A 25773-nucleotide genomic window follows, 5' to 3' on the forward strand; every position below is an offset into this window, starting at 1 on the left:
CCAAGTGAGATTACTGGAATGCAAGGTTGGTTCAACATAAGAAAATCAACTAATGGAGGACATAAATCACATGACCATCTTATTAGATGCAAAACAGCATTTGGTGACATCAACACCCTTCATGAAAAGCATTCAACAAACTAAGAATGGAAGGGAACTTCAACTTAATAAAGGATATCTATGAAAAACCCACAGAAAGACTGAAAGCCCTAAGATCAGGAACAAGACCAAAATGTCTGCGCTCACCACTTCCATTCAATGTTGTACAGGATTCTAGCCAGAGTAATTAGATAAGGAAAAGAGAATAAAAAGGCATCCAGATTGAAAAAGAAGAGGTAAGACTATATATTTGAAGGTTATCTAATATATATAAAAAGCCCTAAAGAATACATACACATAAAAAGAAATTAGAAGTAATAAGTTCAACAAAGTTGCAGGATATAGACAATATACAAAAATCAACTTTATTTCTATACACAAATGAATAATCTGAAAAGGGAATTAAGAAAATAATTCCATTTACAATAGCATCAAAATGTAAAAATAATTAGGAATAGATTTAACCAAAGAAGTGCAAAACTTGTACACTGTAAATTATAGTACATTGTTGAAAGAAGTTTAAGACCTAAATAAATAAAAACACTCTGTTCATGGATTAGAAGACTTAATACTATTAAGATGATAATACTCCCCCAAAGCAATCTACAGATTCAATGAAATTCCTATCAAAATTCCAACAGTCTTTTTTGCACAAATGAACAAGAAAAACCTAAAGTCCATATGGAATTGCAAAGGGAACTCGAATAGCCAAAACAATCTTGAAAAAGAACAAAGTTGGAAGACTCACACTTCCTGACTTCAAAACTTACTACCAATGCTACAGTTAAGACAGTGTGGTAATGGCATAAAGATAACATAGGTCAATAAAATTAAGAGTCCAGAAATAGACCCATATATCTATGGTCAACTGATTTCAACAGGATGCTAGGACTATTAAGAATATTCTTTTCAATAAATGGTGCTTGGATATCCACATGCAAAGTAATCAGTTTGGCATACTACCTCACACTCTATGCAAAAATTAACTCAAAATGTATCAAAGATCTAAATATAAGAGCTAAGTCTATAAAATTCTTAGGAAATACAGGGATAGATTTGTGACTTTGGTTAGGCAATAGTCTCTGAAATATGATATTAATAACATAAGCAACCAAAGAAAATAATAAAATTAGTCTTCATCATAATTCAAAACTTTTATACATCAAAGAACACTATCAAGAAAGTAAAAAGATGCCCTGTCAGTATGGCTTAGTTGGAGTGTTATCCTATGCACTGGAAGACTGAAGGTTCGATTCCTGGTCAGGGTACATATGTAGGTTGTGGGTTTGATCCCTTGTTGGGGCACATGCAGGAGGCAACTGACTGATGTATCTCTTTCACATCAATGTTTCTCTTCCTCCCTCTCTAAAATCAATTTTTAAAAAAGAAAAAGAGCCAGTCCTCCCCTTTAAAAAAGGTGAAAAGATAACCTAAAAATGGGAGAAAATACTTGCAAATTATAATTTGATGAGAATCTAATATCCAGAATATAGAAAAAAATCTTACAATTCAAAGATAAAGACAAATAATCCAAATAAAAACCAAGGATTTGAATGGACATTTCCTTGAAGAAGAAATACAGATTCCAATAAGCACGTGAAAAGATGTTCAACATTTATTAGGAAAATGCAAATCAAAACCACAATGAGATACCACTTGACACCCACTAGAAGACTATAATAATAAAGACCAACAATAACAAGTTGGTGAAGGTGTGGATGAATTGGAATTCTCATATATTACACGAGAATGTAAAAATGGTGTAGCTGCTTTGAAGAATAGTTTGGCAGTTCCTCAAATAGTTAGAGTTACCACATGATATACCAATTCCACTCCTAGGTATATAACCAAGAGAATTGAAAAATGTCTACAGGGTGTTCCTTATGTCTTTATCCTCTGGGTGAGGGAGACCATGAGGCATGGGGAGAAATAAGGCCAAGTCCCTCAGGTGATTTCTCCATGTAAAATCTGGAATCGGTGAAATAAGAACAAAATATCCCACTCAAGTCCCCAAATCTCATTTCTAGACCAGAGTGCAGTTGTATTTCTCTGAAAGAACCCTATCATAACCCAGGACAACATCCTGTAATAGCCCTGGCTTATCACATACAAGTTCTTGAATTCTTGGACACAGAAGACCCTTAATCCTTGTTTCACCCATAGAAAGAAAGAGCCTCAGGTAACTTCTTCTTCCAAAGGACAGAATTACAGGAAAATAAGAAGGTTCTATAACTTTTACTTAAGAGGATCATAGTCTCTGGTAAGTCTGTAAGTAAAAGCTTCCCCCTTTCAACTTATTTTAACCTTTGTGAACTTGAATTTGGAAGATACATTTTTGTGATCTCTTCCAAGAATGCAGATGATCCCAGCTGGTGTGGCTCAGTGGTTGAATGTCAACCTATGAATCAGCAGGTCATGATTCTATTCCGGTCAGGGCACATGTCCAGGTTGTGGGCTCAATCCCAGTGTGGGGCATGCAGGAGGCGGCCAATCAATGATTCTCTCTCATCATTGATGTTTCTATCTCTCTCTCCCTCTCCCTTCCTCTCTGAAATCAATAAAAAATATATTTTAAAAAATGCAGATGATTGTACTGACTTATGCTTGCAAGCCACGTGGCTGCTGCTGTTCCGGCAGAGGCTGTGAAAGCCAGAAGACTCCGTCTGCTTTCAATGCTCATCTGGGCAGTTAGTTCTGGTAGATGGGACTGTTTCTCTAAGAGGAACCTAGTGCTTTCCCACTTCTATCCCAGTTCTTTCTAAAGGCCCTTACTAGGGGCACTATCGACTTACTCTTCCTTCCCTTATTTTTTCTTGACCAAGTGAGAGGTCTCCAGTTCAGTGCTGGCCAACATCACTTTCATTCCTCCTCCAGGAAGGAGTGGTATCTTGGGCTCCCCGGCCCAGCAAATGACACAAGAATTTTAAAGCCTAGTTTCAAAGAATATCCACTAAAGATCTGGTTCACTTTCTTGCAGTTCTAGTAAAAAATCATCTTAAATCAGAAAAGAAACATTATAACATCCATTTTCTTCCCAGTTGGTCCAAATCCACATGAGAACTCAGGCAGGACTGTACTTGAAATTTCCTGATACTTTATTTTTATAATTTTATCAAGAAAGTTTCCACCAGTGTCTTCAGGCTTGCACCTCCAGCACAAATGGTACCTCTGCCCTGAGTAGTGCATCTTCATTCCCAGGACAGAAAGTATACATTGCCCTGTGTGTCTCCCACTGCGAGCTGCAGGGCAGAGTCAGGCCCCAGCCAAGGCTCCAGGCAGCTCACTGCCCCTTCGCACCGGAACAGGCCCAGCTACAATGTGAACGAAAAAGAGGGAGATGAGAACTACAAGCCGAGGGCCTCCTTACTACCCTGTTTTTCTCTCACATTAATGCTTTTTATTTAGAACAGGTTAGTCCCATATTATTGCAAGAAGGACAGAAGAAATAAAATTTTGATCTTTTGAACTTTCTTATCCCTGGTTTGCTCCCTTGTGACATCCTTTCAGCCCTCCTTGCACATACGCACACTTACCAGTTGCATACTGGGTCTCTCCCACAGCTTAACATCTCTGTCCTTCGAAGCCGTCACCAGCAACTCAGGCAGCACATGGAGGGCTGTAACAGAGCCTGAGTGAATCTTAGAGAGGAAGGGGAAATGTATGGTGAGTTCTTGTGGGCCCGCCTTAGTCGAGAAAGCATCAGGATCAGACCTAGAGCCTCATCCCCTGTATTTGTAACCCTTCCCTCAAACTCACCTTTTTACGCTGCCGTGTCTTTAGACATGGGGTTGTTGGCCAGCTCACCATGTCACAATACACAGATGGGTCTGTTTCTGGAGTTTGGGTTTCAGGCATTTGTACTGTTTTCTGCCAGATGTTACCTGTGGTCCATTCTCCTTCTAAGGTGCATTTGGCTAGGTTCCACAGCATCCCATCGGAGCTGGCACACAAATACGAGGACTCTGCCATTCCAAGGGCAGAGTTAGAGCCAGATCTTGAGCTTTAAAGGGTCCACCATCCTCCCCTAGGCCACCTCTAGATTCCTTGTGTCCTCCCCTCACCACTCACCAGATTCAGGTTTGGCCTGTGTTACTGATATTAGGGTCCCACTGGGATTCTCTAAGTTCAGATCAAAGTCCAGGCGCTCTTCAAACTCTCCAGACTCCTTTTGCCTCTGTGAAAGGACAGGTCATTTTGTTTAGCCTACTTGTGCCACTTACCCCAGCCCAGACAAAAGCAACTGTTTTCTCTTCTGGACTGGTCAGGATTTATTTATTCATTCATTCATTTATTTGTTTCCTTCCTTCCTTCCTTCCTTCCTTCCTTCCTTCCTTCCTTCCTTCCTTCCTTCCTTCCTTCCTTCCTTCCTTCCTTCCCTCCCTCCCTCCCTCCCTCCTTCCTTCCTTCCTTCCTTCCTTCCTTCCTTCCTTCCTTCCTTCCTTCCTTCAGAGAGGAAGGGAGAGGAAGCAAGAGATAGAAACATCAATGATGAGAGAGAATCATTGACTGGCTCCTGCACGCCCTCAACCTGGGCATGTGCCTTTGGCTGGAATCGAACCTGGGACCCTTCAGTCCCCAGGCCAATGCTCTATCCACAGAGCCAAACCAGCTAGAGCTGGTCAGGATTTTTTTTTTAAATTGTAACCCATATATAGTAAAGTGCACAAATCTTAACTGTGTATCTCAATGAATTTTTGCACATCCATGCAATCATTGCCCAGATCAAGACGTAGAACATTTCCACCACGTTGGAAAGCTGCCTCATGCCCCTTCCCAGTCAATACCAGAGACCTCTACCCCGAGAGCTAACAATATTCTGACTTCTGTCACTATAAACTAATTTTGCTTGTTCTTAAGCTTCATTTAAGTGAAATCATGTAATACATACTCTTTGGTGTCTGGCTTCTTTTGCTCAAAATAATATCTATGAGATATGTCTGTATTGTTCCAGACACTAATATAGTGGTAAGAGACAAAAAATACAATTAAGAAAACACCTAGATTTATGGTTTCCTATGATTTTTCTTAAACACTAGAATTTCTTTTTGTATCAATGAAATCTTAGAGGGAAAGTCAATATACAATGTGCTTAAGTATAGCTGTTCCAGTTGAAGGAAGAGAAGATTTGGAACCAACTGCCTTTCCCTCTCTCTTATCCTCCATTGTGGCCCCAAGGTTTTAAAATATTGGTTCTGGGCAAATATTTATTTTAACACACACCCAAACAGGACTTACTAAGACAGAAAGAACTCCAGGGGCCATTGGCTGCAGGGCAAACACACCATAGTCCTGGTGGGTGGACAGCATCATAGGATGTTCTGTGTAGTCACGCCTGGTTTACCAGAAAGAAAGAGGCTGAGCCCAGGAACGCCTGACTGTAAGACCCCAGTGCTTGTTCTCAGTCAGACCCAATCTCAGGGTAACCACTCACCCCTTCCCCCTGTTTCTCCAGCCTGAGAGGAAACTACATTTTGGATCTTACCAGATTTCAGAGGGAGCATCCCCTGGCTTCAAGTGCAATATTTGCAAATCCGCCGTGGCCAAGATGAGGGAGTGGCCATCAGGGGCCAGGCCCACACCTGTCAGGAACCCTAAGTCCTCCTGCAGAACTCGGTTCAGGCGGAGACTGTAGCTCAAAAAGGCACATGGGAGGAGAAAGAGCCTACTTTAGTCCACCTCTCTGAGGCTCCTCAGTGAAGTAGAAAACAAAATGTATTGTCGTCCCTACAAATTCTATTCCTCTTCCTGTTTTTCTTATATCAGGATTCATCATCATCTTCCCCTTACTTGCTCAAACAAGGAATCTCTAACATTCTTGCCTTTTCCTTCCCTTCTGACCTCCAAGTGATCAGTAAGCACTGTGGATCCTACTTGTAGCACATGCCTAAATCTGTATCTCTCCTTCTCATCCCCACTGTCCCTGGTCAGGACCCACATTATGTCTCCCCTGACTATAGCAACTGCTATAAAAGTGGTCTCCCTACCTTAGGCATCTCTCTACTACTCTCCATCCTCCTTACTGCCACCCAAGTTCTCTTTCTAAAATCCAGATAATTATTCTGCTCAAAATTCTTACCACCTCTACAGCCTGGTTTATCTTCTCAATCTAATTTCCCACCTCCACCTCCCACCAAGAACACAAAGACTTGGCTGTGCGTACTCAGAATACACCACGCACTCTCATGGCTCCGTGCCACTTGTTAATGCTACTTCCTCTTCCTACAACTCCATTCCCTTCCCTTACTGGTACAGAAAACTCCTATTCATCCTTTAAGGCCAACCTCAAATAGCAACTCTTATGTAAAATGTAAATTTCTCCAATTCTGCAGCCCCAGATTATGTGTGTGTGTGTGTGTGTGTGTGTACACACACACACACACACATATATACACAAATATATTTATATATATTTATATATATTTATTGTAGTACTAATCACTCTAAATACTGTTGGCAGTTTACTTATATGCACACTCCTCTACTGTCACTCTCTTAATTAACACCGTTAAATTCATATTGCCTGACCCAGAGCTTAGCATCAAGTAGGCTAATTATTATTTAAATTGAGATGACTGGGAGCAGAAAACAGTTTCCTAGGGACTTTTTTCTGCCTAACAACTAACATCCCATTGACCTAGTTCAAAAGCAGAGGTGCAGTGAGTTGAGTAAAATCCTGGGTGTAAGGAGACTACCGTTCCTACCACATTAACCCGCTGCTTTGTTTCACCTGAAATTTCTGGGTGTTGAATCCCTCCGCAGTTCCACTTGCCACTCGCTGACTTTTTCATCAGCACTGACAACGACCAAGGTGTTTGCCGAGTACCAGATTAGAGCACTGATGCGGCCAGGAGCCTGGTGTGCACAACTTCATTTCAGTATTTCTGAGAAGCCAGGATTCACCCTCTTTCCTCTCCCAGGCATCTAGGCAACCTCCAACCCAGGCCATTAAATACATAGCAGGGGCAGAATTCACATAGACAATGAACTGAGAGTGCCAACTCACCTGTACTGTGGCCACCGCCTTAGCTTCTTGCCATAAGGTTAGTTCTCCAGCTTGATTCCCAGACACTGCCACAGAACCATCAGGGGCCCAGGCCACAGCTGTGATGGCTGCAGGACTCCTAGGTATATTTGCCTCATCTGGAGAAGAGAGCAGTGGGATTCATTAGGAGCTGAACCTTTGCTGGGAAACAAGAGGAGATATCGGGCTACCCTTGACCTTCTTGGTCCCAGCTACACAACCCTCTTTCATACCTTGCCTCTCTCCGCACCTCACTCACCTGCTTCCTTCGGTACCTGCCAGAGCCGTATGGAACCATCCTCTGAGGAGGTCAGCAGGAGGCCTGAGGCCTCTGAAACAGCAGCTGCATTGATTGGGCCACTGTGTCCCAGTAGGGTATGTGTTTGAAACACCTAGGAAGAAAGGATGGAGATGGGACAATAGGGGATGGACACACAGAAGGTTATCCCGCTATACCTTCTCTACCTCCCCCACCTATCCTTTCAGGAAACTCACCAAGAGCGGGTGCCACAACCGTGTGAGCCCATCCAGTCCAACAGTCACCACCAGAAGCTCTGACCCAGGTTGGCAAGCTGATAAGACACGGAGAATGAGTGAGAAGAAGAGAAGAAGGGGAGACACCGGGGAAAGGGGAAGAGGCAGCAGGGGAGGGAAGGTAGCTGACATCTCATCACCTGCATGGGGCTCCAGAGCAGCTGCACAATGGCTGATGGGTCCTGAGTGAGCAGGGATGCTGGTCAGCTCCACTCCCTGATGGTCCCACACTTTCAAGGTTCCATCCCGGCCCACAGACACCACGTGCTCCTCCTGCCCCAGAGCAGAGTCACACTAAGCAAGACATGGGAAGTCCAACCCCACCACAGAGCTGTGGGCTGAGCACCAGGGGTTTAGAAGATTTTAAAGAGTGAGGAGAACTGGGGGCCTAAAACTGGGGGGTTCATGGCTGCAATCCTCCCACAAGGTCATAAATTTAAGATGCTGTGTTTTCATGCTTGCCCTCCCTTCACACCAACTCTCAGCCTCAACACCCTAATCCTGCTCTAATCCAGGCCCAAATACCTCATTATTTATACCTCTTTGCCTGTGGGGTTAGATACCCAATGCATCCAGTCTCCCAAAGCACCCTTGGTCTTCCCAGAGACCCCAGGAAACTCTGTATTGCCTTCTCACCACGGCCACTACGGCGCTGACAGCACTCTGATGACCCAGGAAATAACCAAGCTGCTGTCCCAACTCTGGGTCCCACAGCCCCACAGAGCCATCACTGGAGCAGGAGATCTGCAGAGTCAAAGGAGAGGGAGAATCAGCATCCCTCTAGCATTTTTGTATATATATAATGGAGGGCAGTACACCTTGTGACTGAGAGCACGGCTATCCTGGGTTCAAATCCTAGCTCCACCATTCATTACTTTGTGACCTGGGGCAAGTTCATCTCTCTGAGCCTTAGGTTTTTATCCAACCAGGATAATGACAGCTCACCTATCTGCCTTGGTTGCTGTGGGGTTGATGCATCTATAGAGAAGGATTTAGCACAGCTGCCTGGTACACAATGAGCAATGAATAAATAGTAGCCATTGTCCTTGTTATTAACGCACTGTCAGTCAACAAATCCAGACCAAGGTGAAAAGTCTGCAATGCCAAGGAAAGGTGTGGCTGCCTAGAAGGCAGGAGAAGGACAAAGTATGACAAGTCTATTCAGCTTACTCTCTCCTTTCCCATCTCTATTTGAGAACATGGGTACTCTCCATTGGAAAGCTAGGCTTCCCCAACCTTGAGTGTTGCCTTAGACCAAAGAAATAACAGTAGCACCCTTTACTGCAGGGATGGGGCATCCTAAACCCTTGGGAGACAGTTTTGTGTTCTTGTCAAGAGCAAGAGCTTTCTCATCAGAAAGTTTACTGGCTTAGCTTTATCACTTCCATGGCCTTGGAAATGTCCTTTGATCTGTCTGAACTCAGTGTTCTTGTCTGTGAAACAGATGATAGCAGTATCTACTTTACAGGGTGTTGTAAAGATTAAATGAGACAATATACGCAATGAGCTTAATCCAATGCATGGCACATACTCACCGTTCAATAAATGTTAGCTATTACTAATTCTTCAAATATATTTTTATTGATTTCAGAGAGGAAAGGAGAGGGAGAGAGATATAAACATCAATGATGAGAGAAAATCATTGATCGGCTGCCTCCTGCACAACCCCACTCTGGGGATGAACCTGCAACCCAGGCCATGTGCCCTGACTGGAAATAGAACCATGACCTCCTGGTTCATAGGTCAGCACTCAACCACTGAGCCACGCCAGGTGTTAGCTATTACTATTCTAAACGGGTGTCAGGAAAGGATCAGATGGGGGGTGTTGTCCTCCCCCAGGAACCCTGCTGAGCTTCACACCCCTTCTCTTCACTCACCAGCAGGTTGCCTTTGGTCCAGGCACAGCCAGTGACCCAGTCACGGTGACAGGCATGGAAGGAGTGAACCAGAACAGGGGCTGTGGGTGTCCTCACATCCCAGCAGAGTAGACTCTGGATAGGTCCCAAAAGATGAAGAGTTAGGACCATGGGAGGGAGGGAGGAGCACCAGGGCCATTACAGACAAGAAGTTTCATGGAGAGAGTATTACGGAAGGAAGGAGGGCAGGTCAAGCAAAAAGCTGGAGGAAGCAACAGAAATTGGGCTGTTCAGGAACTGGGGGTGGAGGGAGAGTGGCTCACCCGATCCCGGCCCCCGGTGGCCAGGCGGCACCCATCAGTGCTGAAGCTACAGCAGTTTACGGGGCCCGTATGTCCCCACAATTCGGTGGCACAGGGAAAGAGTTCTGCCTTTTGTGGCAGTGTCAGCAACTGCCGTGGCCATAGCCGCACTGTGAAATCCTCTGCAATGGAAAGAGGGAGAGAGGAAGATTCCCTGAAAGCGGAAGCAAGACTAGCCCGGAGGCCAAAGACGAAGGCAATCATGGGGACTGAGGGCCAGGAGGAGGGCACAGCTCCAAGGGAGGGAGGAGTGATCACGGGCTGTGCAGAGGCCCTGGACAAGGGTCAGCCATCACTTGAGTACACAGGACAGGATGCCAGGCACTCCCAGCCCCGGCTCTGCAGCTGCCTCTCTCTAGCTCCCTGCTGCACCTCCAGACACTCCCCTTCCCAGTGTCCAGTGTCACTGGGACCAAGCCTTCTACCGAGAGAGGACTGAGGCCACTCTGCATTCTCACCTCCACATTTCTCTCCCCTCCTGAGGGACACCCATCCATTTACACAGTAAAGTCTCTCACTGGGCAGAAACTCAAAGGATCGTAGACATTGCAAAGAGGTCCCAGAATCAGGGTTAAAGAACAAGAAGAAACAGTCTAGACCCGTGGTCAACAAAATGTGGCTTTTTGGCCCCTTGAGTGTGGCTCTTCCTAAGCCTTAGGAGTGCCCTAATTAAGTTAATAACAATGTACCTACCTATATAGTTTAAGTTTAAAAAATTTGGCTCTCAAAAGAAATTTCAATCGTTGTACTGTTGATATTTGGCTCTGTTGACTAATGAGTTTGCCGAACACTTGTCTAGACCAATTGTGCAAGATAAATGCATTTAAAAGGACTTGTAAAGTAAAAAAAAAAAAATGCGTGTGTGTGTGTGTGTGTGTGTTTTCAGGGATTCACAACCCTGCCCACTGCCCAGCAGTACCTGAGGCAGAAGCCAAGAGTTCCTGGGAGGAGGCCAGGCCCAGCACAGGTTTCTGGTATCTGGACATGAGCCAGAGGGACTCAAAGGAGCTCTGCCGGAGGGCCCAGCCCTGCAGGGATCCATCTTCGGCGCCGCTCACCAACACCTCGGGGCTCAGCCAGGCCAGTGCCGTCACTGCCACATCTAGTGCTTGGCACTGAGCCCCCTGAGAACCTAGAGAAGGAGAGAAAACAAGAGAGGAAGACACTTGTAAAGGAGGGGGTCTCTTTCCAAAAACTCAAACACCCCATCCTTTCTCCCTTTGTACCTGAAGATATTTTGTAGATCCTGATGCCATCGGCTCGGTAACCAACAGCCACCTGATCACCATCTGGGCTGAGAGCCACGGAGAGGGCCGGAGAGAGAGAAAGGGAACCCAGGCACCCACGGGGTCGACCCAGAGACCCGGACCACACCTGAACCTGAGGGCCGATAAGAGGGTTTAAAGATACCCCACTCCCACCCCAGAGTTATAGCCACCCTTTAAAGTCCTCCTTCCAAACAGTCTTCTGAGAGATGCCTGTACTCACACCCACATCCTTCCCCCTGAAGCTCACACCAGCCAAGCTATCCCCACAGTCCATTCAACAAAGGCCCACCCTCCACAGACATTCCCTGCCTTTGCCACTCCTTCCCTGGAACCCACCCCCAGCCCTCTGACACCTGACCTTGCCATCCTCTCCGGCTGTCAGTAACTGGCACCCAGCACGCAGGAAAAGGGCAGCAGCCACAAAGCCATGGTGGGCAGGGAAGGCAGCCAGCAGTGCCCCTTCCTGCCAGGCCCACAGCTCCACCATCCTGTCCAGCCGGCCCACGGCCACAACCCGCCCAGGCACATTGAAGGCCAAGGTACAGACAGAGGCTCCCGGAGCTCCCAGTTCCTACACGGGGAGGTAGAAACAGAAATGTCAGGGTTGCTCTCAACACAGCCCAAAGTGACACAAAATGTGGATGTCCATCATCCCCTGCCTTCCACTCCCACCCTCTGTGTTCCTCCCCCAGGGCCACACTGGACCTTCTCACCTTGGTGACTTTGAGTCCGTCCACCTGGAAGAAGCTGCAGCTGCCAGCCCAGCTGCCTATGGCTAGCACCTGCCCCTCTGGGTGAAATGCAACACAATTCACGGGTTTGGGAGAGGTGTGCTGGGAGGCCAACTGCCCATGGACTGTGTCCCACAGCTGGAGGAGAGAGAGGGGAGGAATCAGGTGCTGGAGACAGAGGCTTGAGCCCGTCGGTCCCAGAGCTCCAGGGACCACCCTGTCCAGTCCCCAGCCTCAGCAGGAAAGGCCTCCCCAGGCCAAGCAGTCAGCAGCCCCTGCCATACTGACAGAGCAACCTCCCAGGCTGACGCAGCACTCAGGGCAACTCTGACTGCCATAGAGCCCAGGCATTACCTTTAGGCACCCCCCTAGGCACACAGTGGCCAGCAGCCGGCGGTCTGGGCTCAGGCAACAGCTGGTGATTTGGTACTGGTGAGCCTTGGTCTGCAGCACCCTACCCCAGGGAGACAGAGTCAGGCCCCGGGGCCATCTGGCCACAGGCTTCCCCTCATTCCCCCCTCCCTGGGCTTCCCACAAACAGGGAAGGCCCCCACTCCGAGACATGGGCGAGCCCTTACCGACAACCATGCTGCAGGTCCCAGAGCTCCAGGAGCCCGTTAAAGGCAGTAAGAAAGAGGGAATTGTCCGAGAGGAACAAACAAGAGGAGACCCCATCACAGCCGCTTACCAGAGACTTCTCCTCCTGTGAGAGTGAGTAGGGAAAGCACACTCAGACACTCCCTTGAAACCCCCCACCCCATATCCAGCCACTCCAAGCCCCAAGCAAAAAGGAGATCATGGCAAGAAGGGCTGGAATCCCTGGCTCTCTACATTCTCTACATAAGCCTCCACGTGTGGCTCTCTGGCCCCACATCTGGAACACCTGCTAAAAGTACAAAGCTTTGGGCCCCACTCCAGACCAAGGCCAAGCTCAGGTCCAACTAGAGCCTGGTAATCCAAGTGGGGTCACACTTTGTTCCCCACTCCAACTTCCATATGTATCCCTAATCAGAGAACACTTTGATGGGTCTGGGTGAGGAATGGGTGACTTGTATGCAGACATATGGGAGGTATGATATGGGTAGGAAGATGAGAGAGAGACCCATCTCTCCAGCCTTTAAGCACCCTCTACTGCAACTGTTCCCGAAATCTACAGGAGACCTTCTTCCCATGTCTTTGCTCAGGCTCCTCCTCAGCCAACCCTGAAGGCCTGCTCTTCTCTGTCCAATATCCTATGGTCACTGTACAACTTAGCTCTGATCTATGAGACGCGGCTATGTTTTGGTTCCTCTTTACATGCTAAGTGTCACCTTTCAACCAAACTAACCACTTGGCAGGCAAAGACAATGTCCTAAGCCCTGTGTTCCTTACAATGCTTATAACAGTGCCTTGAACGGAAGGTATCTACACTAATAAAAGAGAAAGGTGCAAATTGACTGCTCCCCACAATGCCCACCAGACAATCAGGAATGAGTATGCAAATTAACCCAACAAAGATGGTGGGTTAATTTGCATACACAGGTGCTGAGCGGCCGGGGGCAGGGTGGGACACTTGCGTTGTCATGGTGATGACGCAGGTGTTCAGTGCTGCTCCAGGCCTCTAGGCAGCATGGGAAGGCAGAAAGGCAGCTCCAGCCCAGAGCAAAGGCAGTGCTGGCAGCCAGGGGAAGGAAGGCCCGTTCTTGCATAAATCTTCATGCATTGGGCCTCTAGTATGGCAAATATTTGCTGTGTGATTGATTTTTGCCCAAGCCCTTTTGATCTGATGTGAAGTAAAGTTGCTGAATCAAACAGGGTGGCAGCAGGTGGGCTTGGCCTGTCTAGGGTCTCAGGGCAGTTTGTGAGGCATTTCTGAAGGTAAACTGCCCCATCTTGAGTGTCATACCTGCCAGGTTCTCAGGTCCAATAGGTAAACTGTCCCACTAGCAGTGCCCACGGCAGCTCTTTGCCCACTGGGGGAGAAGGCCACCGCTGTGGGGGATGAGGAAACTGTCAGGGACAGGCTGGAGCTAGAGAAAGAGCAGGAAGAAAGGGAGGAAATGAGGAATGAGGGGAAGGAAGCAAACAGGAATTCATTTCTGCATTTCTATGCCTGGATTCCCCTCTCCAATGGTGACTCTGGCTGATCTCTCCTTTGTTGTCCAGTTTCAGAAAGGCTGCGGATTGCTCTTTGGTGGGCTTGCCAGAGTCTGGGATTAAGTTTCTTACCTTTGCTGGCCCCCCATGGTGTGGGGTTTATTAAGCCATTTTAGCATGCGCTGGAGGTGCCATCGGTGGGAGAGCTGGGGGGCCTGGCGGCAAAGAGGCGAGTCTAGAGGCTGGTTGGCTGCCTGCTGAGGCAGGAGCAGGGGGTACTGACTGAGGACCGGAGCCTGCTGCTTCAGGAAGGTGTGAAATGCAGCAGTGTCAGCCTCAGGAAGCTGCTGTTCCTCTTCAGGAACTGAGGAAGCTATGGAAGAGATGCAGATTGGGGAGCCAGCCTGGATGCCCATGGGCCCCAGCACCAAAACATGTATCTAAAATGGTAAGTCTCAATTGGTGGCCCTCTGTCCCCACATCCGGAACATCTGTTAAAAGTACAAATCTCTGGCCCCACTCCAGACCTCGGCAACCAGGATCTATGGACCAGAGCTCTTCATTTTGAACACGTTTCCCAGATAGCTGTATCCCTACTAAGTGCAGTTTGAGAACCCCTAATCTAAGAGATCTAGGCAAAAGGTCTCCCGAGACTCACTAGCTCATCCTCTTGGCATTTCCCACTTGGAATGGAAATTAGACTGTTCTTTCCATGACACCTCCCTCTGAGCAGGCCCCCCATGAACACACCCAGGAGCCCCATATCTCAAAGAAGAAGCCACCTGTGACCCATCTCACCGTAGAGGGCATGGGCTTCCAGAAGCCGAGGGAGCAGACCCAGTTCCAGGTGTGCAGCCACCACATGGAGACTGGTGAGGAACTTTGCGAGAAGGGCACGGTTCCCGCTCTGGAGCTGAGGGGACCAGAGTGGATTCGTTAGGGCCTTTTTAGAGGGTGGTGAGGGGGTCTTGGACCTGCCTGAGCAGCTGGGACCTAGACTTGGGATCTGGGACCAAGGACCCGAAAGAGGAGGGCAGGAAAACCAAAAGGAGAAAAATAGAGGGAGTTCGAAGGGGTAATGGCAGTGGTGATAGAGGTGGTCAAAGGAGAGAGGGGTCTCAGAGCTGTTAAAGTCGGTGCTTGGGAGAAGGCGCCTGTGGGATGTGGGGACTAACCAGGTGGTAAGGCAGGTCTCCCAGAGCCTCAGGGGGGCAAGTGCGGAAGGTGCCTGAGGCATCAGGGTCACAGGTCTTCCAGAGCTGAGCTGGAGGTCAGAGGAAGGACACAGATGATTCAGCCCTGGCGCATCTCCAGAGATCACATCCCTCAGGACAGCAAGCCACCCACCCACGGAGGTGCTGGGGAGCGGCAGTGGGTGGTCCTAGCCTTGGGGCCAAGGCCCCACACTCAGTGTCCTGGACTAATTAGTTACCTGCTATGAGGACGTGCGCTGTGCTCTCCAGCTCCAGCCTCTTCCCATATCGACCTTTAGCTACTGTCCTCAGAGGCCCAGCAGGGAGGCAGAGCCTGGCACCAGGCCGCTCCAGGGGGCCCTCCCCTAGCAAACTGTCCTCGTGTGCGGGAGAGAAGGAAAAAGAGAGAGAGGCCTGTCAGTGTGCATCCTGGCACAGCTGTGGGCTCCCATTCCCACCTCAAATAGTGGGAAGTTAAGTGGCAGCCATTCAGGGCCTGGGAGACAGGTGTCAGTGGCTATGCAGAGGAAGGGTAGGGTGAAGAAGAGACCACAAGGGGCCCTGGTGCAAAGACGGGAAGACACAGGAGGTCAGCTGGGTGCAGCTTACCTGCGCAGACTCTGGACGAGGTAGGCAAATGGCCCCATAGGGTAGGGGTCCCCTCTGTTCCCAGCAGCCACCGCTTCTTCCCAGGTCTTGGTCCCTCTGGGAAGAACCTTCCATGCACTCAGCACTCCGTGCAGCTGGTCCACAGTGAGACCTGAAAAGGCAAGCTCTCTGAGGCCCCCACCAAACCAGTGTCCCCATCCCAGGATATCTAGCCCCTCTTTGCACTGCTTGAGAAGACCCCAGTTCAACCAAGGTCATCCAACCTCTGAGCCCTCAGCCTCCCAATCCACCCCAAGCACTGACCGCTACGTGTGACCCCCAGGGTGGCCAAGGCTTGGGAAAGTAGGTTAGGGCCATGCTCTTTCTCCAGGGTGCCCAGGGTATGCTGCAGCAGCAGGGGGACAGTGGCCGGCAGGGTCCGAAGTCTCTCAGACACCTGGGAGAGGAAGAGACAGGCTTCAGCCGGTGGGGGGAGAGGAGAGGCAGCTTTGGTTGTAGGGAGGGGAGGGGGCAGCAGGAGAAACCATGGAAAGGGATGAAACGGAAAGAAAATCAGGTGAAAGAAACGCAGGGTTGGGGGCAAGGTGATCAAAAAAAGCAGGGTTGGGGTTGATCAAAGATGGCAACAGATTGCCGAAACCGGTTTGGCTCAGTGGATAGAGCGTCGGCCTGCGGACTGAAAGGTCCCAGGTTCGATTCCGGTCAAGGGCATGTACCTGGGTTGCAGGCACATCTCCAGTGGGAGATGTGCAGGAGGCAGCTGGTCGATGTTTCTCTCTCATCGATGTTTCTGACTCTCTATCTCTCTCCCTTCCTCTCTGTGAAAAATCAATAAAATATAAAATAAAAAAAAAAAGAAAAAAAAAAAGATGGCAACAGACAAGGCTGGGAGAAGGCGAGGGATGGAAATGAAAGAAGCTGAATAGAGACGGGGAGGTGGGACTAGGACTTAGACGATGAGGAATGGGGGTTATATCCTCAACCAACCTGCTCATAGATTGTGAAGAGCCTCAGGTGATCGGTGACCAAGCGCAGGTAGAGAGGCAGGGCTGACCCCCGCTTCACCAGCAGCAGCCGCATCTGATGAGACTCAGAAGACTCAACACGGGTACCAGAGAGCCTGCCCACAGCCAGCCCCCCGGGCCCTGCTCTCCAGTCCCGCACAAAGCCCACTGCAAAGCAGCCCCTCCTCTGAGAATCCCCAGCAGCGGAAAGACCCACGGGCGGCATCACCTCGGGCACAGTCCCTTCCCTATGCTGCTCTGCCCAGCCAAGCCCTTTTCTGGGAATCCTGTCACCCCACCCAATACCCACAGCTTCACTCCTCCCCACACTGGTGGGCCTGGCGAGGCCATTCGCCAGGGAAGAGGCTGGGGAATGAGTTATCTTATTAACAACTTCCCCTGGCACAGGGTTCCTGAGAAAATGAAGACGCAGCTGGTCTGTGGGGGGCAGCTGGCTGCCTCAGCACCCTGGTCCTCACAGCTCCCAGCTTCACCCCACACAGCCACCAGCCCTCAATCACACCTGGTTGTTAAAAGGCGACTCGTCCAGCCGTTTCCCGTACAGAGCCAGCTCCTCTCTCACCAGCCGGGCCCGTGCAGAGGGATCCAGAGGCCCTAGGGCCACCACATGGGCACCTTGGCTCTGCTCCAGGGTCTCCCCCAGGCTCGAGTCACTAGACACACTCAGTACCAGGTGCACCCACTGTGAAATTTGGGCAAAGAGGATGGAGGTAGAGGGGAAAGGGAACATGGTTAGAGAGGCTCCTTTCCTCCCTGCTGCATCCCACCCCCAGCTCCTTCTCATACTCACCCGGGGAAGGGTCTTTGGGATCCAGTCTGAGATCAGCTGCCCATGCTGGTCCACCAACCTGTCAGCCCCATCGACGATCAGCACCAGGCTCTGGCCAGATTGCAGGGACTGAGCTGACTCAGGCAGCAGCCTCTGCTGCAGCTCCCACACCAGGCCCCTGGACGTGTAGGGGCAGAACCGGGGTCAGCAGAGAGGGAGAGTCAGGGGTGGCAGCATGTGATATCAGCGAGGCAGGGTTAATGGGGAAGATACACACCGGTAAGTACTGGGGAGGGCACTCGGCTCTTGCAGTTGCCTATGCAGATAGGCACAGAGGCGTCTGAGCAGGGTGAGGGCAAGACCCTGGTCAGGGCGAGCTCCTGAGAAGTGGAAGAAGACTAAGGGAGCCACCTTGGCCCCACCAGGAACCTGCAAGGCTGACACAAGGGATGCCTGTATGAGGAGGGAACAGAAAACATGGTCACATTTTACATGCACAAACTCCCCCCTCCTCAACCCTCCTCAGCCCACATGGCCCGCCCTTCCCCCTGCCCAGGCCTGAGACTCTGTACCAGGAAAGCGGTCTTGCCCTGTCCCGACTGCCCGGTCACCAGGCTCAGCCTCCCTCGGTGCAGCAGCAGCTGCTGCACTGTGTCCTGGAGAAGGCGAGGTCGGGCAGAACTCGGTGGGCTCTGCAGCTGCTGAAAGGTGGCCTGGACCACGTCATCATCTGGGATGGACACCGGCTGCTCCAGCTGGGCCCCAGGCTGAGGGCACAAGGGGCAGTGACGATGTTTCCATGCTCCTCAGGACCCCAGGCCGAAGACTCACAGAGCTCCCACAAAGCGACTTCCCACCCAGGAGTAGCTAGACCACCTGACGCCCTCTCCACTCCCCTGGCCCCCAGTGCTCCTGCTGACCTGTAGGTAAAGCTTCTGGATCATACTCCATACATCCTGCAGAACCAACTGCCCAAACTCCTCCAGCCCCCCAACATAGGGCAGGCCGGCTGCCACGCCCCCCCACTCACAGGGGTACCTGTGGGCAAAGCAAGCACAAGCAGAGTTACAGCAGAGCTGGATCCCCTCACCACATCTCCCTGTGCAGGGATTCCCCACCTCCCCCAGCTCACCTGTGACAGGTAACCCCTTTCTGTTTATTCAGGTAGCTCTTCAGTTCTGAGATCCGATGTACAGCCTCTTCAGACTCAGGAGTAAAGTCAGGTTTCCAGGCATCTGGCACAGAGCTGGCCACCAAAGAAACCCAAGAGTGGACTTGGACCCCAGCCTCTCTCCACACCACTCCCTTCTTTTCCCCCCATTCCCCGCCCCCCTCATCAGACCTGGCTGTGGTTCCCTGAAACTCCTCAAGGGGAGCAATCCCTACTTCAGCGCCAAGGCTGATCTGGTGCTGCAAAGGCAGCCCTCCAAGCCGTGTCCCTCCACTAGCTCCCCTTCCTCTACTCTGACTATGGGAAAAAAGACATGGCCACTGAGCCTGTCTGGCCTTCTGTGGAGACCGAGGCCTGGAGGCCAGAGAAGGTACCCGAGGAAGCTGGAATCCCGGAAGTAGATAAGTGCTTGGGCGGAGGGCTGCTGACGGAGGCCCCGGTCCAGGAACTGCATCACCTCCATCTCGGTCACAGAGCGACCGGAAGGGTACTGCTGGGCCTGAGAGAGAGGGCAGGGGACAGGCGGGCCCAGTTCAGTATCACACTAACCCTCCCTTGCGATCTGTCATCTCAGGAATGTTCCTGCCTCCCACCCTCCAGAACAAGCCAGTAAAATATAACTGACAGCTAATATTTAAATCCTATATTGAGTATTGTTTATAGACTGCTAATTCTCATATAACCCTGCAATGTGGATGTCACTGTTTTTCTTTAGTATATGGGGAAATTGAGGCCAGATTAGAATAAGCTACTTCCCACAAAACTATATTATGGCTGAAGGGAGATCAGCACCCAGATCCAACCGATGGCAACACCTAAACAGACCTGCCCTCTTAATTTTGCGTCCCACAGACAACCCAGAGGCACTTCTCAAAGGAACTACCTTATCTAGGTCTTGGCAGCTCACAGAACCTTCTGCCTGTGTTTCACTTCAAGTCTCAAGGACCTGCCTGTGCATAGTCCCAGGGTTCTTGACAAGCCATGGCTTCTCCCCACTCCTGTCCCAACCTTTGCTTCCTCCCCAGGCCCTGCTCCAACCTGGTCTGCCTTACCCAGCGGAAGTGAGGATGGTCAGGAAGGTTGTAGGTGGGGGGAACGTAGCCATAGCGGGAGCCCAGAATCCCCACAAACAGCTGCGAATTCTCCACCTCCCCGAGGCACACCTCCAGCTGTCTGCAGGCACAGTTATGGGCATCAAATCAGGGAACACAGGCACAAATGTGGAGACAGGGCCATGGCTCACAACTGAGCGGTGGAAGGCAGGCTGTTCATTAGCATCCAAGGAGCCATCCACTACTCTCAGCCCTCAGGCATCCTTGCAGCCCCAAGCCTGCCCACCATACGTCCCTCACCCCACCCCTCTCCTCTGTGGTCCCCACACCTGTTCCTACGGGTCTCCTCCTCAGTGATGCCCCAGCGCAGGTCGATGGCGTGAAGGCTAATGTGGTGAGGGGCCGCTCGGGCCTGCAATGCTGGTAGCACAGACCTCAGCAGCAGGTCCCGCTCCCCGTGCATGTCCCGGAAAGTAGAGGAAATGAAAATCCGGATGCTGTGCCATCTGGGGTAGGCAGAGGGCACGTAAGCAGAGGGCTGGGCTCGATCTAGGGATCAGCCCCACAACCCAATTCCCCACACGGCTGTGATCACCCTTCTGCACAGAGCACGAGCCAGCTACGACAGACAGCAGGGGGCTGTCCAGCGGGCCTCCAGAAAATAAGCTGCTTGTAGCCCCGCTGCAGAGCCCTGGAAATTAAATCCCACTTGCCATTTTTCAAGCACCCCTCCTCTGTCAAATAATAATTATTATGCACTTACTGTCTGCCTAGGGAAAGCTCAGGACAACACTTGAGGTAAGCACAATCTTTATCTCCAGTTTACTGAGCAAGAAACTAAAGCTCAAAAATTGAAGCAACTAGCCCAAGATCCAAGCTACTATTTGGCAAAGTCAGGATGAGAAAGCTAGAGCCCGTGCTCCTAAGCCCTCTGCCTGGGCCCTGGCTGCATGCTGCCTGCCTCACATTCTGAGCCCCTTTCTCCACTAGAGAAAGGGACATGCTCACAGTCTGACAGTTCCCTGTGTTGGAGAAACCCCTGCTGGGAAAGCAGAAGCACACCTCATCGAATAGAGCAAGAGCATCTCAACAGCCAGAATGTCAGTCACCTGAGATTCTTCAGGTTAGAAAGCAGCCCCTCCCAACTCACAAAAGCATGGAAACACACACTGACCCGGGCTGGGAAATAGGAACCAAGGGGCTTGGAGTATTCTCTTCCAGTGGCCGGATAGCTAGGGCTCCTGTCTTTCCTGGGGGAGGTGGAATCTTGAATATTTTGTCCATTTGGCCCACATGTTCTAGAAGACGGGAGGCCCCACGCTCTGCAATGAACCTGAAACAAATAGTGACCAAAAAAATGGGAGCAGAATACCACAGTCAGAATCAGCAAGGTTTTCTTGTAAGGGGGCAAGAGACAAAGACATGGCTAGGTTAGGTCCCCCCGTTAACTGGAGCTCCTTAAGAAGAGGACCATAAGCAGTGATTTTAGGCTTAAAATAAATGAGGGTGTGGGTCCACAGGAATGAAGGAAAAGAGAAAAGCCTACTTCTGGGCCCTGTCATGCATAATTATCATAGGCTTTCTGTGGGGCCAGGAGAAACTGAGCTGGGCAAAGGTAGAAAGATGACGGCCATCTCAGCCTGGGCTTGATCAGCTCTACCAGCCTTAAGAGCTCCCTGAAGAAGGAGGAATTGAATGAGGCTTCCTAATAGGAGTTGGGGCAATGGATGGCGTCCAAAGAAAAAGGCAGGGAAGAGGCTGGTTTTTCTCAGTGGATAGAGCGTGGGCCTGCAGATTGAGGGGTCCCAGGTTCGATTCCAGTCAAGGGCACACGCCAGGGTTGCAGATCCCCAGTGGAGGGTGTGCAGGAGGCAGCCCATCAATGATTCTCTCTCATCATTGATGTTTCTCTCTCTCCCTCTCCCTTCCTCTCTGAAATCAATAATATATATATATATATATATATATATATATATATATATATATATATATAATTTAAAGCAGGGAAGCAAACATGTAAATAAGGAGACTATGCATGGAGAAAAAAAGTAAAAATATTTCTATAAATTGGCATAAATAACTAACTTTAGCATTGGCTTTCCTCTGGATCAAGAATGGAACAAATAGAAGTAATTTGACCAACTCTTGAGTTGTTCACTTAAAAGCAAACAGTACAATCTCCTATGTCCCCTTTTCCTACTAGATGTAATACAAAAACGATGGCTGGAGCTGGAACAGTCATGTTGTACCATGAGGTGGAAGCAGAGTATTTGATAATGGTGGAGCAATAAGACAGAAAGTGTTGCTACTATGCCTAGATAGCTGTAAAGGAGGAATATACTATTATCATCCTTGAAAAAAGAAATAAATGGAGTAGAGACCACAGATCTCTCTGAAAAATGCTCTAACAAACTCCCAACCCCTTTAGTGCCCAGCCTGTACTCACTTCAGTATCCCGTCAGTACAGCCTGAGAGTGTCACGTCATTGGGATTCAAATCTTGTAATCTGGCAAAGGAAGAAGAAGCCACTGCCTGTCAGAAACAGTGCCAGGAGCATAATCACTACCCCTCCCAACGTCCTAAGATAGACACCCCACCTCTGCACTTTTAATGGGGTAATGTGTTAGGCTGGTGCTAGGGTGGCCCCTCACAAAGGGGTATGAGCTAGGCTGAATACTTCAGAGAAGTTTCTTGCACCTGAAGTCAACAGACATAAGAGGAAGAGCTGGGGAGGGTCTGGCGAGTGGGAGGGTCCTGCACTTATTAGGGTAGAGATTAAATATGGATCACCATCTTCTGACACTGGGCAATGAGAATGAGCACCCTTACGTGTCACATGTCCTTCTTAGGAGAACACCAACAAAGAGGCACTTGGAATTCACATGCTGCCAGAAAAGCTGTTTGGCCTTATTTATCAGTTTCTCATTCATAGCTTGGCCAAAGACAATGACCCTGTCTACCTGTAAGATAAAAGGGGAGGGGCTGAGACCAGGGAACAAAGGAACGGAAGACAGGCCAAAGAGCTAAGGACATCAAGAGATCTCTGAGCACAAGGGGAATTAGGAGAATTCTGAGCACAAAAGAAAACTGCTTCTCCTGAGATCACTTAGGACCAGGCAGCCATTGCACCCTGACTTGGAGGGGCATCGAAGAGGAGGTTGGGTAGGGGCAGTGGTGTGGGTAGCTGGCTCAGTCAGGTCCCAAGAGCTGATGCCAAATATTTAGGAATTTTGTGAGCCAGTTGTGAAACATGGCCATTATTAAATATTCAACTGTATGAACTTACAATTAAGTAAATTATTTTAAAAACAAAGGTAATAAATAAAAACATATCACTTCCTAATTATTGTATTACATCTTACCGTTATGTAATCTTGATCTTACTTACATGTACTTTATCTGTATTGTGGAAAATTACACAATAGTGTGATACTTACCATGTCTTCCCAACTCTGAGTTCACTGATATCTTGAAATCAGCCATGGAAGGAGAATTTACACCATGGAAATTAGCAAATGCTACTAACCAAGACTTATTTTCCCAGATTGCAGGTTGCTATATATTACCGGCATACCACTGGTTAGGGAGTTGCAGCCAGCAGGGAGCTGATCTCAGTACTGCACTTAGTTTGAAAGGTAGCTTTGAGGAGTGAGATACATCAGTTATGGAGGAAAATGTGGGGGAGGGGAAGGTTTCTCAGAGACTGGGCAGTACTCACAGGAACCCTCTGCGCAGCCAGAGACAGCAGGTATTTCCCCAAAGTATGCAGGGACCATTCATAGTCTCCATCTAACTCCTGGAGGAAAAAGGCTCATGTTATGTGGTTGCCTGGGAGCTGATCAGTAAGCAACAAACACCATAGTCTGCTTGGGAAATCTTGCGAACTGCATGTACAAGTGTTTCTCGACTTTGCAGGCTGTTCCCAGGCCTGTGGCCATTCACATATTTTTGCAGAGCAGGGGTGGGTGGCTGACCTGGACTTGAGCCTGGAGTTCGAGGGCAGTCTTCAGGATACCATCTTCTGCCTTAATCACTGCAGGCTTCAGAGCACCTTTTCCGCACAGCAGGAGATCCGCGTGCTCCGCCCGCGCAATCATCATGCCCATCAACAGCAACACATAGTTCAAGGGGGGCTGATGGGACAAGCGTCAGGGTGAAATAAGGCTCCCCTACTTTTAAACCTACTCTTGTCTATCCAGCCCTGAAGGCCAAACACCTCCACTGCTTGGGGAAAGACACAAATCCCCAGGTTAGGAGGGGACCTTCAGCAGCGCTCAGGAAGAGCTGCCCAGGAAGAGAGTGGAGAGAGGCCAGGACCCCTGCCCAGAATCAGTACTCGGATGAAGGGGGGTAAAAGTGAATATCTTGGTGGCAGAAATTTAGAAAAGATTCTGTACCAGCTAACTGTGAAATGTTAGTATTATAATCCATGAACAGGCTTGAGATCACATTCTAGGATTGTCCCTAGGGACCAATGTCTGACACTGGGAAGCAAATGCAAGTCATTTCTTTCAGTTGCTTGCTTGCTTATGCATGCTTGCTTATGAGAACCAGGTCTGCACACAGGATACCTCTCGGGAGCCCCAGCATCCTATCAACCTCCCATTTTTAAATTTGTTTACCCCTTCTGGGTTGCTCTTGGGGCAGATCTTGTCTGCATCAGCATCTGTCAGGTAGACCAGGAGGGTGCGGCCTGGCAGCGGGGGCAGGCTGTGCTTCACGGAGAGGTTCACAGCTGTCTCCAGGGCCTGCCGATATCGAGCCAGCATTTCACTGTCATATTTCCACTGTCTGCAGGCAGGAAAGGCACAGACACAAGGACTCAGGAGCTTCTCCGTTTGTCACTTTAAGGCAGACGGGAAGATGAGAACTGGCCACTTAGGTGTTGAGTTTTCCCCACCCCCCACCTTCCAGAGCCTGCCTCCATCGCGAGTAGAGAAGACAGGAACAGAGCTTTCTTTTGCTTGAATTCTATAGGACTCTCCTAATCCATTCTAGTGGCAGGAGAGAAGTCATCTGCAGACCCATTCTCTGAAATCACTTGCCACGCTTAACACATCAATCCATACTTGCTTCATAAGGCAAGATTTAACTGCTACATATTTTTTATTGTGTTTTAAAGAACAAACACTACTTCCTTACTCTGCAAACTAGCAGTTCAAGAGGAAAGAATTGAGCATTCATTCCACCTTTCCAATACAATCACTATTACAGGGTAACTAAATACCTTCAGTTGATGAGACAGGTTCTTTTTAGCATTGCAACTAATAAATATGAGGAATGACAGAAAACCTCCATCTGCAACTGCTAATGAAACAATTGGTTCAGGCAAAGATCATCAATGGATGAACCATTAACTTTATAGTGGAGAGATCAGGCTACCATCACCTAAGAGCACTGATCAACCTTAGCATCTTAGCATCACTATGACTAGGGCCACCAGACTTTTTGTGCATCCAGATCTTCTATCCTATTAGGAAGCAAAAGAAAGTCTGATAGGCTTTTTTTCACTTAAAAAAAATGTTCTTACTGATTTCAGAGAGACAGAAAGGGAGAGGGACAGAAAGAGAGAAACATTGATCAGTTGCCTCCTGAACACCCCTACTGGGGATCGAGCCTGCAACCTGGGCATGTGCCCTGACCAGGAATCGAACCGGGACCTCTTGGTGCATGGAATAACCCTCAACCAACTGAGCCATACTGGCCAGGACTTTTCCTTTTTTTTTTTTTTTTTAAGTGTAATTGTCTTATAGTGTACAAAGAATCACCTATGAAATCTATACTAATAAAAGAGAAAAATGGTAATTGGCGTACGACGATACCCTTTTCATTGGCTAATCAGGGCTATATGCAAATTAACTGCCAACTAAGATTGGCAGTTAAATGCCAACAAGATGGCGGTTAATTTGCATATGTAGGCACAATGCAGGGAAGCGAAAGGGAAAGCAGGAAGAAGCCCCCTGCCACTGACAGTGATCGGAAACCCAGGGGGGAGCTAAGAGCTGCC

The 25773-nt window shown here is 49.2% G+C and overlaps 1 protein-coding gene across 1 annotated transcript in view; it reads right to left on the reverse strand.

The window, feature by feature from the left end:
• Positions 1-3171: 3171 nt before the first annotated feature.
• Positions 3172-25773, reverse strand: part of TEP1 (telomerase associated protein 1) — a 41862-nt gene continuing 19260 nt past the window's right edge. Inside the window, exons 13-55 of the mRNA XM_059705882.1 lie at positions 24389-24557; positions 23741-23899; positions 23485-23562; positions 22596-22726; positions 22213-22272; positions 20941-21099; positions 20096-20272; positions 19767-19887; positions 19089-19213; positions 18676-18789; positions 18464-18581; positions 18116-18310; positions 17821-17996; positions 17565-17721; positions 17277-17456; positions 16737-16829; positions 16053-16185; positions 15750-15900; positions 15380-15513; positions 15123-15211; positions 14746-14860; positions 14080-14320; positions 13757-13880; positions 12450-12574; positions 12226-12325; positions 11854-12009; positions 11499-11711; positions 11099-11252; positions 10792-11004; positions 9834-9994; positions 9532-9645; positions 8291-8398; positions 7795-7927; positions 7616-7692; positions 7380-7512; positions 7103-7239; positions 6827-6951; positions 5582-5725; positions 5335-5431; positions 4168-4273; positions 3856-4061; positions 3633-3737; positions 3172-3410 (exon numbers count right to left, since the gene is read on the reverse strand). Of these exons, the coding sequence (XP_059561865.1) occupies positions 3288-3410; positions 3633-3737; positions 3856-4061; positions 4168-4273; positions 5335-5431; positions 5582-5725; positions 6827-6951; positions 7103-7239; positions 7380-7512; positions 7616-7692; positions 7795-7927; positions 8291-8398; positions 9532-9645; positions 9834-9994; positions 10792-11004; positions 11099-11252; positions 11499-11711; positions 11854-12009; positions 12226-12325; positions 12450-12574; positions 13757-13880; positions 14080-14320; positions 14746-14860; positions 15123-15211; positions 15380-15513; positions 15750-15900; positions 16053-16185; positions 16737-16829; positions 17277-17456; positions 17565-17721; positions 17821-17996; positions 18116-18310; positions 18464-18581; positions 18676-18789; positions 19089-19213; positions 19767-19887; positions 20096-20272; positions 20941-21099; positions 22213-22272; positions 22596-22726; positions 23485-23562; positions 23741-23899; positions 24389-24557 (5929 nt within the window). The 3' untranslated portion in view covers positions 3172-3287. The remainder of the gene's footprint in view (positions 3411-3632; positions 3738-3855; positions 4062-4167; positions 4274-5334; positions 5432-5581; positions 5726-6826; positions 6952-7102; positions 7240-7379; positions 7513-7615; positions 7693-7794; positions 7928-8290; positions 8399-9531; positions 9646-9833; positions 9995-10791; positions 11005-11098; positions 11253-11498; positions 11712-11853; positions 12010-12225; positions 12326-12449; positions 12575-13756; positions 13881-14079; positions 14321-14745; positions 14861-15122; positions 15212-15379; positions 15514-15749; positions 15901-16052; positions 16186-16736; positions 16830-17276; positions 17457-17564; positions 17722-17820; positions 17997-18115; positions 18311-18463; positions 18582-18675; positions 18790-19088; positions 19214-19766; positions 19888-20095; positions 20273-20940; positions 21100-22212; positions 22273-22595; positions 22727-23484; positions 23563-23740; positions 23900-24388; positions 24558-25773) is intronic.

Source organism: Myotis daubentonii, chromosome 1 (assembly GCF_963259705.1).
Source record: "Myotis daubentonii chromosome 1, mMyoDau2.1, whole genome shotgun sequence".
NCBI lineage: Eukaryota > Metazoa > Chordata > Mammalia > Chiroptera > Vespertilionidae > Myotis > Myotis daubentonii.